The 16,402-nt window shown below is 26.5% G+C and overlaps 1 protein-coding gene across 4 annotated transcripts; it reads left to right on the plus strand.

The window, feature by feature from the left end:
- Window positions 1-5,408: 5,408 nt before the first annotated feature.
- Window positions 5,409-16,263, plus strand: LOC110651496 (disease resistance protein At4g27190). Of its 4 annotated transcripts, none has more exons than XM_058148320.1 (3): window positions 5,409-5,537; window positions 5,630-5,709; window positions 12,113-16,263. In XM_058148320.1, exon 3 carries the CDS (start codon window positions 12,126-12,128, stop codon window positions 15,975-15,977), a length of 3,852 nt encoding a protein of 1,283 aa, XP_058004303.1. In that variant the 5' UTR covers window positions 5,409-5,537; window positions 5,630-5,709; window positions 12,113-12,125; the 3' UTR covers window positions 15,978-16,263. The 4 variants fall into 4 exon arrangements, with proteins under 4 accessions (XP_058004303.1, XP_058004304.1, XP_058004305.1 ...); XM_058148321.1 differs by having other exon boundaries at window positions 12,121-16,263; XM_058148322.1 differs by lacking the exon at window positions 5,630-5,709.
- The last annotated feature ends 139 nt before the right edge of the window (window positions 16,264-16,402 follow it).

Raw genomic sequence — 16,402 nt, forward strand, 5'->3', positions numbered from 1 at the left:
GAATGGCAAGAGACATATTTACAATTTTAATTCAACAAATGCCTCAAAGAGTGCTTTTATTAGTACCAATATGAGAATGCTTTAAGAGGAACTACCACTATTTGAATGCTTTTTTATGTTATATGTATATCGTTGATATTATCTTTGTGAATTTTATAGACTTTTATGTATTATTGTGTGGAATTTTATGAATTTTTTTATGTAATATTATTTGAATATTTAATTTTTTTATGAAATTTTATGAAATATTGTGTGGAGTTTTTATACAATATTGAATGCACTCAATTTAATAAGTTTCGATTTATTTTTTTTTTCTCCTTTAACTTCATCACAAATTAAAATCTAGTGAATTAAAAAGAAATTTATACATTTTGGTTCCATTTATAATTGTTAAAATTTTAAAAATTATTTAAAAAAATGAAAATAATCTTTTTAAATAATAATATTATCTGTTAACTCATTTACTGAATGCTTTAAATACTAAAAAATAAAAAAAAATTAGAAAGGTTTATTATTAAAAAACCCTATATTTTTTAAATTTTTATAATACTACTCATTCTATAGAAATTGTTAATTAAACTCTAAATTTTTTTAACTTTTATCAATTCTAACACACCACTAATAAAATCATTATCTCACTAACAGAAACACTATATCAACTACTGTGATAGAGTATAATTAGTAAAAATTAAAAATTATACAGTTTAAGTTGTAATTTATTAGTAGAAGGTATAATTACAAAATAATTGAAAATTTCATTCTTTTTTTGATAATTTCTTCTAAATTATTAAATTTTAAAATAAAAAATATTAATCATACACATACTTTATACAGATAATTTTTATGGGTATTTCATATATTGTCATTTCTAATATAATCTAAAGACCAAAAAATAAAATTTTCCTTAAATATTTACTATAAAAATTATATGTAATTGAGAATATATATATATATATATATATATATATATATATATATATATATATATATATATATATATATATACTACAATAATAGCTAAATCTTCAAAATTAGTTAAAATTAATTTTATGAATCATTTTTTATTTGAAACTACTTTTGTATTAATATTTAAAGGTTATAAATTATTTGATATTACTTCCTATGATGTCATTTAGACATCTCACTTTCCATTTTTATTTTTTTTATCATTATTTTATCATATTTTTGTATTAAAATATTTTTATATTAATTGAATTAATTTAAGTTAAATTGTTAATTAATTCTTAATTCTTAAAGTACTTTGAAATTTTATATAAATTAAAATGAATTAGAAAAATTATTAAAAAAATTTTATATTTTTTAAATTTTTATAATTCTACCATATACTATAAAAATTATAAATTAAATTATAAACGTTTTAATTTTATTAGATATACTCTATTATGATATGACGTTGCATTTGACATGACATCTAAATAATAATTTTATTAATAGTAGAGTAAAATTAATAAAAATTAAAAAATTTAAATTTTAATCAGCAAAATTTCTAGTATAAATTAAAATTATAAAAATTTAAAAGTTACCATTTTTTGAAAAATATTTTATCAATAAAATCTTAATTAATAATTTATGAAGTCATTGTCGGTGGGTTAGACAGATCTATCCATGTTGGTTTGGAAGACTGCACCAGGAGTTATTCAATAAAATCATAAATAACAACACGTTGACCAACGACGTCATTGCCAAAGGAATATTCAAAAAGAATATTTCTTGCCGCTACTTCACGTATACTTAATTTTGTCGAATATTTTGAATTTCCTATATGGAATTGAACCGAAATATTATTAAAAAATTAAATAAAAGAATAAAATAATCGACGGTAATTAAGATTCTTCTTGGATATGCCAAAAAAGATGCCACGTGCAAGTCATCGACGTTGGTGTTGGGTAATAAGAAATGTTTTGTTCGTTGCTAACAAGGAAACCAACTTTGAGAGCGCGTCCTGCCATTAAATTAGGTGTGTATTTATTATCGATTAAAAGAATTTATAATAATTTTTTATTTTTTACTTTTAATTTGTAAAAATTATGCTAGATAAGTTAAAAATATAAAATAAAAAAACTAATTAAAATTTTAAATTTTGACATTAATCAATAAAAATAATCTAGACTAATTCAAATCCTATTAATGCTATAGAGATCAAATTGATTTGTATTTATTATAAATTAAAAGGTTTTTAATAAAGCTAAAATTTTTTAATATTCTCTTTCAATTAATGTGAAAATATTTTATTATAAAAATTAATTAAAGAATAATATTATAAAAATATTTAATTTTAATATAATAAAATTAAATACGTGTTATCATTGTCACAATAAATGTAGATGAACTTAATCTTCAAAACATTAATTTGTTTACATAAAATACAATTTTTTTGACCTAATTTAACATCACTTGACAATTCATGCAAGAAATTGATCTTTATTCTAAACTTTTGCGTGACGTTAAAAATATTTAATTCAACCAAAATGTCTAGCAAGTTAATCTATCCTCTTATTTTTATCAATTAAATGTCAAATTGGTATCTTCAAATTGGATGATGTTCACATATATATCTTGTTAAATTTATTTCGACTTCTTATGAGGTCTTTGGATTAATCATCGGTGCATGTTTTTATTAGTGATTACCTCTTTATTATGTTACATTTTTTCTTATTTTTTAATATAAGATCAAATAATAATAATAATAATAATAATAATTATTATTATTATTATTTAATCGTGAAACGTTTTAAAAGAGAAATTCCAAAAATTACCATGTATCTAAATATAATAAATATTATTATGTATTTTAAATTATTTTATATTCATAGTATATATCAAATATTTATTAAAATGGGCATAATACACTTAATTAATGAGCAAAATATTTTTCATTAAAATATTATGTAAATATGTAATTTAATGGGATTATAGTGATCCTTGCGTTAATTTTAGCCACCCATCAACTATTAATTTTTGTCACTACTTCATTTCTTGCTAATGCCAACGTTATGGATGAAAAGGAGGAAGATGAATACAAAAATTGCTTTAATTTATTCGAATTTAAATTTGATAGATTAGTAATTTATATATTTTAATTAAATTAAAATTCATCTTAAATTATTCGTATTCATTTCAAATTTAATTATTATTAATGAAATATTATTTAAATTTAATTAAATCTATTTAATTTTATATATTTAATTAATAATTTAAGCAAAATATTTTTTTATGAATATATCATATTTCTTATTTTTCCTCTTTCTTACAAAATTAATAGATGATTATTTATTAATTTATTTTATTGTTATTAATTATTTAAATTTTATTAAATTAATTATTTTTTTAAAATAAGAAGGAAAAAAATTAAGAAAATACAAATTTGAGGGTTAATTGCTCTAATTATTTCTAAATTTAGGGTGTGATTTTATTTTCATTCCTAAACTTTAATTTACTATAATAAAATTCCTTAACATTGTTTGCAGGTTAAAAAGAGTCGAATTAATTTTTTACCTCTCTCTCCCAAAATAAAATCACCATTTTGTCCCTTCATTTCTTTTTTTTTTCTCTCATATTTACAATTAAATTAATAATTTTATTAATAAATTTAATAAATAAAATAATTTTATTAAAATGATTAATTATACATTACTAATTTATTATATATTTTATTTATTTGGAAGGTAAGACAATAATAATAATATCCAAAAGCTTCTTCCAAAAACGCAAATTGCGTTTTGAGGCCCCATCCCATTTAGCATCAGTAGTCCCTTCCCCTTCGTTCATTTTCTTCTAGTCAAGATCAACAACCACGGGTGATGGCACCGACCTTAGCATCCTCAGGCAACTCTAGCAACGCTTGAAATATCAACGCTCGTAGAGAAATTAAGCAATGAGTGATAGATCAACTCGCGAACCCACAAGACGAAACATGAATGAAAACTGCTATTTCCGGCCACCTTCTCGTTGCGTCTAAGTTCCATTCAGCTTGTCACAACCTAAGGAAACTTTTCCGACTAGATTCGCAATCTCATATTGCCAAAATGACACAAACTGACGGGAAAGGGAGAAATGGGTTTTCCGACAAAGGGGGACTCACACTTCTTTCTTGTTGATCCATGACACACTTCTTGATTGTAGGTTCTACAAGTTGATTTTTGCCTCATCCTCTCTAGTTCTTCCATATTTTGGGCTTAAATTGTTTACGGGTTGTATTTTTGTAATTTATTTCAATTTATAGACAATTTTGATACTACGAATTGAGAATTATGGGGATACTAATTTGAACATGTAAATTTTAGGGATAATTTATTTCAAAATGTTAATTTGTATGACTGTTATATTGTTTTGATGTTGTGAATTGGGATATTGATTTGTTGATTGTTATGTTGGATTGCAATCGACAAAGCTTGGCTTCCATTTTCGATTTGCTCACATGTAACCAAAAGAAATGAAAAATGAGAATGGAAGGATAAAATGATAGTTTCTTAATTTTTTATCAAAAATCATGTTATTACAATTTATAAGGGTTTTTGTGAAAATAAATTAAAGTTAAGAGATTTTATTGTAATAAATTAAAGATTAAGGATGAAAATAAAACCTCTTCTTAAGTTTAGGAACAGTTAATGCAATTAACCACAAATCTAATAAAAACCCTACATCAAATAACACAAATTCGATTTCTAATTCACAACCATCATTCAATCAAAGATTTTAAACTTCAAATCAACAAATTCAAATTCAACAAACAGAAATTTAACAAAACCCATAATCAAATATCAACAAAATAAAGAGAAGAGAGAGAAAAAAGGGAGAGGAAGGCAAAATGTGTGAGAGAGAGAGAGAGGTAGAGTGTGAGATGGAAAGAGATAAACAGGAAGTAAAGGGAGCAAGAGGGGAAGAAAGTAAAGGAGAGTGAAGCTGATGAGTCAATTCATGTGCTACTTTTTCGGTCGTCATTTTCAGATAATCATGGTGTAATAAAATAAATAATTTAATAAAATATAAATTTGTAAAATTTAAATAAATAATAATAAATTAATAACAAATAAAATATTAATTAATAAATAGTTTTATTAATAAATTTAATAAATAAAAATTTTATAAAAATGGTTGATTAATAACTAATTATCAGTTAATTTGACCATAAGAATGTGCAAGGGAAAGGAAAAAAAAAAGAAATAGGGGCAAAATGGAACAAATAAAATTGAGAGATGAAAATGAAATAAAATTCAAATTTGAGGGACTATAGTAAATATTATCCAATATCAGAGGAAATGGTAAATATATGCTAATTCAAGGACTGATGAGAAAACGTATCACTCTTTTAGGACTGATTTGAATTTTCACTAGAACCCATTAACAATTTGCGCGTTGGAAGACTTGGCGCGACCAATTTAGGATAATCGGCCATCATTATAAAATCACTTCAAAAGGACGCAACCCATCGCCATTAGCTGTCTAACATTTGACTGATTTCCTTCGAGGGCATCGAGTGGATCCAGCGCCCAATCTGCAGATAACAGGAGATTCCGGTGAGTTTCCGATCTCTTATCACGACTATCTTCATTTGATGATGAGATGCTTTCTTTTTGATGCATCTTGCGTTACGAACATGAACCAACAGAAACTGTGGAAAAGGTCGAAAGGAGAAGGAAATACTTTGATTTGATATTGCATTTTTTCGTTGGATTCGTAAAATTGCTTGTAAGTATATCTGTTTTCTGTTTGATGATTATATAAATAATCATGGCCGAGAATTTAATTGAGTTTTTTTTTCATATATCTTAGTCTAAAGAAATCTCAAATGAATTGCAATGTTGGGAAAATTTTATTCTCAATCCCAATTTAGAACAATATGATTGCACAATCTACAGAAGGCAACAAGCAATTTACCTTAGGGGTTGTAAGTACATGAACTCAAATCCATTTACTATTTATGTCTGCCTCAAACCCTATAACTATTACTTGACTTGAAAATTCAATTAAAAGAAAATATAAATAGATCTAATACCTAAAATTGAATCCAAAAGCCTGTAATAGCAAAGAAAATTAGGTTAATTATGATTTGAATAATAATTAATTTTATATAAAATTTAATTTAATTATTTAATAAAGTTTCATTAAATTATAATATTTATTAATAATTATTATGATATTAATTCATAAATAAACAATTAATAAAATAAATAAATTTATTGAAATGTCAAATTATAATAAAATACATATACAAACTAATTTATGAGCCAAATATTAGATTTACAAATAAGCTAAACTAATGAGTTTGTAAAATTTAATATAATAATTCTATTTTTTCAAAAAAATTATTAGTTTTATTTCATTAATTATATTATTTGTAAATTATATATATATATAATGTTCTTAGTTTTTTTACTTGTTATCAATATATTTAACATATATGAACAAAAAAATATATATTTAACTTATCAATTCATTTTCATAAAAAAATCATTTCATTTTTATCTGTTTGTATACATTTCACATCAATACATTTATTTATTATTTTATTATAATTATAATAAATATAAATATAATAATGGTAGAGGGAGAGAAAAAGAGAAGGACATGAAGAGAGAGAGTAATAGATAAGAAAGAACAATTGAGAAGATCATAAAGAGAGTCTGTGTATTAGAGAATGACATATTGAAAGAAGAATAGTACATGAAGAGAAAGAAATAAATGATAACAAGAAAGAGAGGACATATGGAGAGAATATAGCGCCTGAAGAGAAAGAGGTGGGTAATAGTAGAGAAGGGAGAGTCTTACTGGAGAAAGAGAGATTTTCATAAAATATTAGTTTTAATTTTGTAGAATTTATTTATAAATTTTATTTATTTTCTTTGAAAGCATTTGCAAAATTTTCTTATTTATTATAATTTATCAAATGTTCAAATCATAATAAAAAATAGCACTAATGTGTAAAAAAAATGTACATTTAGTATTATATTAATCTTATAAACTTTTTATAATGTTCCTTTCACCTTGTAATATAATATTTGCAGTTGAAAAAAATATATTGGTTGATTATATATATATATATATTATAATATAATATAATATAAACATATTTTATGTATTAAATGTAATAAATATAAATTTTTTATTAAAATTTCTTCTATGTGTCATATCCTAAATTGTTATGAGTAATTGCAATAAAATATATGTATATAAATTTATAATTTATAGATCGTTAAATTTGTGAGAGTATAATGAGGCACATTTATAATTTATTAGGACAGTTAAACTAATTTTATCGTAATTTTTTCCTAACAAAATCTTACTAGTAAGTATTACAATGATCAAATTAATAAATTTTAACAATATAATAATTTTTTATTTATATAATTTTATAATAAAATGGTCCCATCATATTAATTTTTTTTCAAAATGTCAATCACACTAATTTTAATTATTGCTTAAGAAATAAAATTTTAAGCTACATAATAATAAATTGGATTTTATAAAAAAATAGAAAAGAAAAAAATAGCCATTTTTCATATTGTACAATTTATCAATTTAATCAATATAATAAATTGTATTTTAAATATAATATATACATATATAAATAAAAAATTATCATGTTGTATAATTTATTATGTTAGTTAATACAATATTTGCCCATAAAATTTTACTATACATTTTAAAAAATAATAACAAAATTATTTTAACCTTATAATTTTAAATGTGTTTGATTATATTCACATGTATTTAGTTGTTCTATACATTATAAATATTGATACAAAATATATTTATAATACAATGTATATATTTTAAATAATTATTCCTAATAACTTAATACACGACATACAAGTATATTTATTATATTTTAGAAATAACATTTGTATATATTATAATTTAAGTATAATATATATGATTATTTAAATATAAAATATATTAATTATTTAAATATGAAATTTAGATGGTGGGATTAATTTACTAATAAAATAAAATTTAAGAGATTTAATTATTTTTTTGAAAATTGAGTGAATAGTAATTAGGATGAAGGAACTAATTTGTTGATGAAATAAACATGAGAAATTAAATTATTTAAAATTAAAAATAAAAAAAAATAAATTATAGATTTTGACAAATTTCAAAAATTGATTTATAATTTATCCTAAGGGCTTTTATGCACTAAGAGCTTGTTTGATTCACCAATTGATAATTATCGAATGTTCATAGTCACTGATTATAATTAATTATAAAATTTTCAATAATTAAATAGTTAGCGTTGCAATTGTATTACAAATTGACAAATAAGGATTTTAATAATATTTTATCTATTATATGGAAAAATTGTATGTATTATATTAATAATAGTTTTAGTCATACATATATTCATAAAATTTTTTATTTGTTTATATATATATATATGCAGAACTTTTTTTTTAATGTGTGTTTGACTATATAAATACACTACACACTCATCCACATATTGAGTAGAATATTTTTAAATTTTTAAATTATTAATAAAAAAAATAAAAATACAAATATAATATTTAAATTTAAAAAAGAAATATTAGCAATATAAAAAAAATCTTAAATTTTTGTGGAAACTCTTATTTACTATCCCCACATATATTTCTTATTGTAACTTTCAATATCTGATTAGAGAGGTTTATAATGATTTTAAATTTATATAGACTTTTATTTGTTATTAAAACTTAGTAGAATCATTTTCTTAAATAGCAATTTTAGTTGGTATTCGTTCATGGTCATATACTTGCGACGCTGGCTTTTTATATACCACTGTTATGTTCATTAATTATTTTTCATTTTACTTGTCATAATGCCTATTTAATTTCTTATCATAACTTAATTTTATTTTATGGCCTTATTTAATAACTTAATTTTATAATATTTATATAGATATAAATTTATATAAATATTATTTTAAGCATTAAAAAATCGAAAAGCTATACTAGTAAGTAATTAGTGATAATAATATAACCATAGATTTAGTTTTTTTTTTTTTTTTTAACATGACCATAAATTTAGTAAGACTAATAAATTTTATTTAATATGTACATTATTAATTATTAACAATTAATGATAAATATAACTAAAAAGTAGGAATAAGATGGATCAAAATTATGTGCAATCATTTAGTTATTTAATTGTATTTTTAATTATTTATACTTATTAGTTCTAAATTTAAGAATTTTTTGTGATTATGTTTCATAACTATAGATATATATTAGCTTTATTTTAAGAATTAATAAAATAAAAAGTTACATATTAATTAGTACTATTAATAAGAATAATGAGTTATTATTAATGAAAAACTTACATTTTTTGAAATTATAATTCATAAAAACAGATTATATTAATTTTTTTAAAAAATTTTTATATTAGGTATTAAAAAACTAGAAAGTCACATATTAATTAGTTATAACAATAAGACTAATAAATTTGATTTAATATACATATATTAATTATTATTAATGATATATTTTTTTGTAATTATAATTTATAAATATAAATAAATATTAATTTAATTTAAATTTTTATATTAGTATTAAGAAGCTAAGAAGTCATAAATTAATTACTGATAATAATAAGCTAAATATAAATATAAATATATATATATATATATATATATATATATATATATATATATATATATATATATATGCCACTAAAATAGAAATAAAAAACTTATTCTCCCGAAAAGTCAGATACTAATTAGTTATGTATTATTTTTATTTAAATTTTTATACTAAAAATTATAAAAATTAAAAAGTTTTATTATTATTATTATTATTATTATTATTATTATTATTATTATAGAGATAAAATAAAAAAATAATAAAAAGCTACTTATTACTTTTAGATAACTTAATATTAGCTTTATTATATATATTTATATAGAAAATACAAATAAAGAGTTTTCTTTTCCCAATTGTTATCAACTTTTTCATAATTATTATTTTTTTAATATTTTTAAATAAGTGAAAGCAGTTGGAACTAGAATCTAATTAAGAATTTTATCTTTCGAAGCTATATCATACTTTTAGGACATTTGTTTCGCAAAAAATATATATATTTTTACTTTTTAGTGTTTGAGATACTAAAAAAATAGATCAATAGAAAATATTTTTCTAATTAAAAGAAAAAATAAAACATTTTTAAGAAAAATGACTTTTTCTTTTAAAAAAAGTAATTTTCTAAACTTTAAAAATTTTATAAAAACATCAAAACACTTGTATACAAATGATATAAATATATATTATTAGTTCAACATTACAATCAAATAATGAAAATTATTTTTGTGGAAAGTTTTTTTTGAAAAAATAAATTTCATAAAAAATATTTTCTATACATAAATTATTTTTAGTAAAATAAGTGGAGCCTCAGTTAGAAGTGTCAAAAGTTGGCTGAAAAATACATTGCCAGCTTCTTTTTCATTTTTTTTTTATTGGTAAAACTCTTATTTAAGCTTTTAAGTTATGCCAAATAGTCACGTAAGTCCTTAAAGTATTTCGGAGTCTAATTAAGCTCTTCAACTTTTACAGAAAATCAAATAAGTCTTTCAAATTTTTAAAATAGAACAAATAAACCCTTAGAGACAAATAAACCCTTTAACTTTTAAAAATAGATAAAAAAGACTGAAATATAATTTGTCTCTAATATAAATTTAGCCAGGACCGTGCATGAATATCTTCTAGTGTACAGAGTTCTCATTAACAATTCTACGTACTTGATTTGCAATATCATGGTGGATATCTGTTGTGTTCTAGAGAAAATTTATAAGTTGCTCTTTACTAAATGATTCAAAAAATTCTCTACAAAAACTATGATCAAGATGCTGAACTCATAAAGAAGTTTATTAAATCATTCGATAAAGAATAATTTATCAATTTGTTTCAGGAAGCAAAAGATGCTTACACTAAAAGATTTTTGCATACGACCTTAGCTAGATTTATATTAGATGCAAATAATAGTTTAGTTTTTTTTTTTTTTTTTAATCTATTTTCAAAGATAAAGGATTTATTTGTCTCTAAAATAGTAAAATGACTTATTTGATTATTTTTAAAATTTGAAAGACTTATGTGATCTTTTTTAAAAATTAAAGGGTTTGTTTAGACTTTAAAATACTTTAAAATCTTATATGACTATTGACTCATACTTGAATGATCAAAATAGGCCTTTTGCCTCTTTTTATTTTATCGAAACATGCTTAGTTGCACGGTAATGATTTTGATTGCCCACAATCGAATCCAAAAGCTTAACTAAATGGACACTCAAATCTTGTACGGATAAATGTTTCACTCAATGGTTAGGAATTAAGGTCTGATTTACATCAAGAAGTTATATTTTGTAAATCATTTTCAACAAAATTCACTAAAAAGCTCTTTTAACTTTTTGAGTTTTTGTTATTAAACCTTCCAACTAAAAGTGAATTTTACTAGATCCTTAATATCACATTTGCTAAATAGTTTTTAGTAAATATCAATTGTTTTAGTTTTTCAATGCTTATTTGTTCCCAATATTAATTTGTATATGTAAAAATGCATCAACTTTGTTTTAACAGATTGTAAATATCACATGTTTGTACCCTGCGCAAATGGATATTTGGAAGATTATAGAATACTCCCGATGCTGTTCTCTCTCTCTGATAGAAAAGTGGGCCCTCCTTATAATGTGGAGAGTGGGTCTCGCATGATTGTGATAAATGGTGCATGTCTACCGAATGTACCTAATAATCATTCATGGATATTTTATTAACATATCTAGGGTATTTTTCAAGAAAAATTCTACTATTAATGACTTGAATCTTGTCTATAACCAAGGTAAATGTTATATATTTTTATATTAAGCTAGTAATTAATATCACCAGCTTTGAAGGGATCAACAGTAAACTTGAAAATATGGGTTATATTTCTCCTTTTCCTTTCCAAAATCCTCATCCTTCGCTCACACATTATGGGTGTATAAATTTAATTCCTGCATGCATGTAAGCTAGCCATAAGATTCTGTTATTCTTTGCTGCTTCACATTCGACTTAGTGAAGAAAGACTCTGAAATGCATGGATAATCTTTTATATCATATGAACTTGAAATTAATGCTCTTGCTTATATGATCAAGATTTACAGGCAGCATGGACGTGATCAAGATTTTGTCTGGAATTGTTCAATTTCTCTGGCAGAAGGGACATATCAAACACCAGGAGCAGAATATCGAACAACTTAAGCTGAAAATAAGATTTTTATATTATATGAGAGATGCTTTAAAAGAAGAGATAATGAAAGAATTGGTTCGTGGACGGATGCCAAGCAGAGAATACAGAACATGGCTACACAAGGGTGAAAAAATCGAACATCAAATCAATGACATGCTGGATGCTCAACTCAAGGATTCTGTCATTGATGTGCAATTCAGTGTAGAACAATCAAAGCAGTGGGTGAGTATGCTGGAATATGAGATCGTCAAGTGCTTGGAAAGATCTCCATTTGATCATGGTCCCAGCAGTGATCCACAACATGAAACAATGAGGATGTCTACTTCAAGGATTGAAAGAAAGATGTATCGCTCTATGAAGAAGGGACAGAAGGTTAAGAGTCTTAAGACACAAGCAAGGGCTGAGAAAAAGGCTACAAGAAAATTTAAGCTGGCAAAATTTGGAAGTGCAGTATCAAAAGCTATAGCGAAGCCTTTTCCAAAGAAGGGACAGATTTATCTGGTCCAAAAAGTGGAGGGTAATAAGGCAACTGCAGAAGCTTATATACAGGAGATAAAAAGTGAGATAACAGGCGTTCCATCTTCACCATCTAGTCTCAGTATTGAAGAAAAAAAGACAGATTCGATCTCCGTCATGAAGGGCAACACGTTAACTGCAGAAGCAGAGCCAAAGGAGGTGATATATGAGACAATGGTCGAGCCAATTTCACCATCTAGTGCCAGTATAGAAGCAGCAAAGATAGATTTGGCCTCTAGAGAGAAAGGCAACAAGGAAACTGCAGAAGTAGAGCAGGAGGTAGAAGATGAGATAACGATCGTACCAACTTCATCTATTTCCAGTATGGAAGCAGCAAAGGCAGATTTGGCCCCTGGAGTGAAGGGAAACATGGCAGTTGCAGGAGTAAAGCCAAAGGAGGTGGAAGATGAGATAACTATCGTGCCAACTTCACCATCTATTCCCAGTATGGAAGCAGCAAAGGCAGATTTGGGCCTCAGAGCCGGGGGAAACATGGCAGCTGCAGTGCCAGTTAGAGTAAGAGATGTGATAACCTCCGCAAAGCCTGAGATGGTGCCTGCCTTGATAAAAGAGCATGATAATTTCCCTACTGCTGATGGTGGAGAAATCAGAATCAAACACATGGTGCAGAAAATACATGGATTCATTACTAACACAAATGCCAAAATAATTGGTATATATGGGCAAAGAGGGATTGGTAAGACCAGTATACTCAAAGTCTTGATAGATGATCCAAAAGTCAAAGACATGTTTCATACCATAATTTGGGTGACTGTATCAAGATGCTGGAGCACAAAGAAGATACAAGATGAAGTTGTGAGAAAGTTAGAAATTGGAGAGGCAGACTTTGGACCTGATAGTGACATGGCTAAGATATTGTTTCGAACTCTAGAAAAAAAGAAGTTCTTGCTTATTCTCGACGATGTTTGGGAGAAGATTGATTTACATGCAGTTGGTATTCCTTCTTCCAGTCTAGGAAAGGGTTGCAGATTGATATTGGCAACAAGATCACTTGAAGTTTGTCATGACATGGCAGACAAGGAGATTGAAGTTGGGGGTCTCTCCAGTAAAGAGGCTTGGGAGTTGTTTCGGAAACAAGCAGGTCAAATTGTTGATTCTCCAAACATCCAGCCTTATGCTCGAGGCATAGTTAACGAGTGTGGCAAATTGCCACTAAATATTATTGTTACTGCAAGGGCTTTGACAGGGGAAAATAATGTTTCAGTGTGGAAACATGCATTGAAGGACTTTCTATTGGCTAAAACTGGAAATTCTGACTTTGACCCTCAAATCCAACAAATGAAATTCAGTTATGAAAGGCTAAAGGTTCACGCCTCAAAGACTGATGTACTAATGTCTTGTGACATACAGAGTTGCTTCCTATACTGTGCACTACTTCCAGAAGATTACGAGGTCAATACATTCAGACTAGTAGATTACTGGATTCGGGAGGGTTTAATTGCTGGGAACTCAGCTGATGCACGCAAGAAGGGACATGATATAGTTAGAGTTCTCATAGATGCAGCCCTACTGGAAAGCACTAACAAGAGCACTTGCATAAAAATGCATGACACCATCAGGGATCTAGCCTCAGGGATCTTATCAGCAAAGGCAGAAAGTTGCCACTTTCTGGGGAGAACTTGTCCTAGACTTACACGGTTGCCAAATCTAGGAAGTAATTCATTATCACCAATTGAAAGCATAGAAAGATACCATATGTGGAGACCTGAAGATCACCATGAATACTTGTTCATGGCTGGAGCAGGATTAGCAGAACCTCCTCCAGAGGAAGAGTGGGAACCAGCAAAGATGATTTTTCTAATGGATAATGAATTGTCCAGCCTGCCTGCTAGACCAGAATGCCCCAATCTTTTGATGTTGTTACTCCAAAGAAACTTCCGCCTTAGAGTTTTACCCGACTCTTTCTTTGGTTTCATGCCTCTTCTCAAGGTGCTGAACATGTCTAAAACCAGGATCACTTCCTTGCCAACCTCAATCTCGCAGCTTCCTAATTTGGAACAACTTAACCTGAGAGATTGTGAGCGTCTAATGAAGCTACCTTCAGAAGTGGGAAAACTTAAACGTCTTGAGTTGCTTGATCTCCATGGCACTGTTCTGAATGAATTGACTAAAGAAATTGGAGAACTAGAATCTCTGAAGGACTTGGAAGTATCTTTTTATGGACCTGTTGACCATAGAGAGTATTCCAAACTGTCATCTAAACTCATTCCAGATGGTACCATATCAAAGCTACCTTCTTTAATTAATCTTAGCATTGTTGTGTTCCCAGGAGACCATCGGTGGAACGACACAACAGAATCTGTCATAAAGGACGTGTGCAACCTGAAAAATTTAACTTCCTTAAGATTCTACTTTCCCAAGGTGCAACAACTTCAGGACTTTCTTCAAATGAGTCACTCATGGAAGCATAATCTATTAAGGAACTTCAACTTCATTGTTGGCTATGACATCAAGCGCATGTTATCGCGGGTTCCTTCTAATGTGGAGTTAGATTACAATCAACAACAAAGGTGCCTGCGGCTTGTGAATTACAAGAAAATACCAGAAGATGCCATCGTGGAAGTACTAACTCGAACAACAGCGTTCTACCTTGATCACCTCCTCAAGATCCGCAGTCTATCACAGTTTGGAGTTAAAAACATAATAGGATTGGAATTTTGCATAGTTAGGGAATGTCCCGAGATTGAATACATCATTGATGGTAAAGAACTGGCATTACCATTTCTAGAACACCTGAGCCTCCATTATCTAGAGAAATTGAAGGGGATTTGGAAGGAACAATTGCCATTTGGAAGTTTCGCTAGTCTAAAATGTTTGAGCATTCACACATGTTGGCAGTTGAAGTTTGTTTTCACAAGCTCTATGAGTAGGCACTTCCCTAACTTGGAAGAGTTGGTTGTTGAAGATTGTAAAGCCATCACGGACATCATATTTGTGGAGAACAACATCGAGCTTAATTATGCTATGCTTCCAAAGTTGAAAAATATGGCACTCAGATATTTGCCTAATTTGGTCAGCATCTGGGAAGGGCCCTGGCCATCTTTGGAGCATATTAGCTTTTACCATTGTCCAAAGCTGAAGAAACTAAGCATGGGTTCTGTCTCCGAGTTCAGATCATCCATCAAGAAGATAGAAGCAGAGAAACAATGGTGGGATATGTTAAAATGGGAGGACTATTCTTTGCGTGACGAACTTCAGACTTGTTTCTTCCCTTTAACAGAAGAAGAATTGTAATGGTCAGCAAGAGCATACATTATGCAAGCACTGTACAAAAAAAGAAACTTGTCTACGGTATATATACAGTATTAGATTTCATCTATATGGTGGAGTGCACTACACACCAGTGCAGGCAAAAGTTCTCGCCTATGTAAGTAACTCAGTTGTGATATCTGTAACAAAACTTGTTACTTTGCTGCTTCAGTTTTATCAATTTAAACTTCTGTAATTAAACCAAAGGTTACTTAAGTTTGACTTGATCTCAGTTTGATCATAAAGGATAATTAAGATAATTTTATGCCAATTTTATTATTAAAACTTTTATTTCTGTTGGAAAAAGAGAAGAAAGAGGGAGCTGGAAATGGTTTTCAGCTAGACAAAAACAAAAGCTTTCTCAATAACACAACAAAAGAGAGATTGGAGATGGGAAGAAACACGAATTT

Source organism: Hevea brasiliensis, chromosome 6 (genome assembly GCF_030052815.1).
Source record: "Hevea brasiliensis isolate MT/VB/25A 57/8 chromosome 6, ASM3005281v1, whole genome shotgun sequence".
Classification (NCBI taxonomy): Eukaryota; Viridiplantae; Streptophyta; class Magnoliopsida; order Malpighiales; family Euphorbiaceae; genus Hevea; species Hevea brasiliensis.

What these genes read in the sequence shown, in the direction of transcription:
- LOC110651496 (XM_058148320.1), top strand. Translation starts at nt 12,126, where the DNA reads ATGGACGTGATCAAGATTTTGTCTGGAATTGTTCAATTTCTCTGGCAG.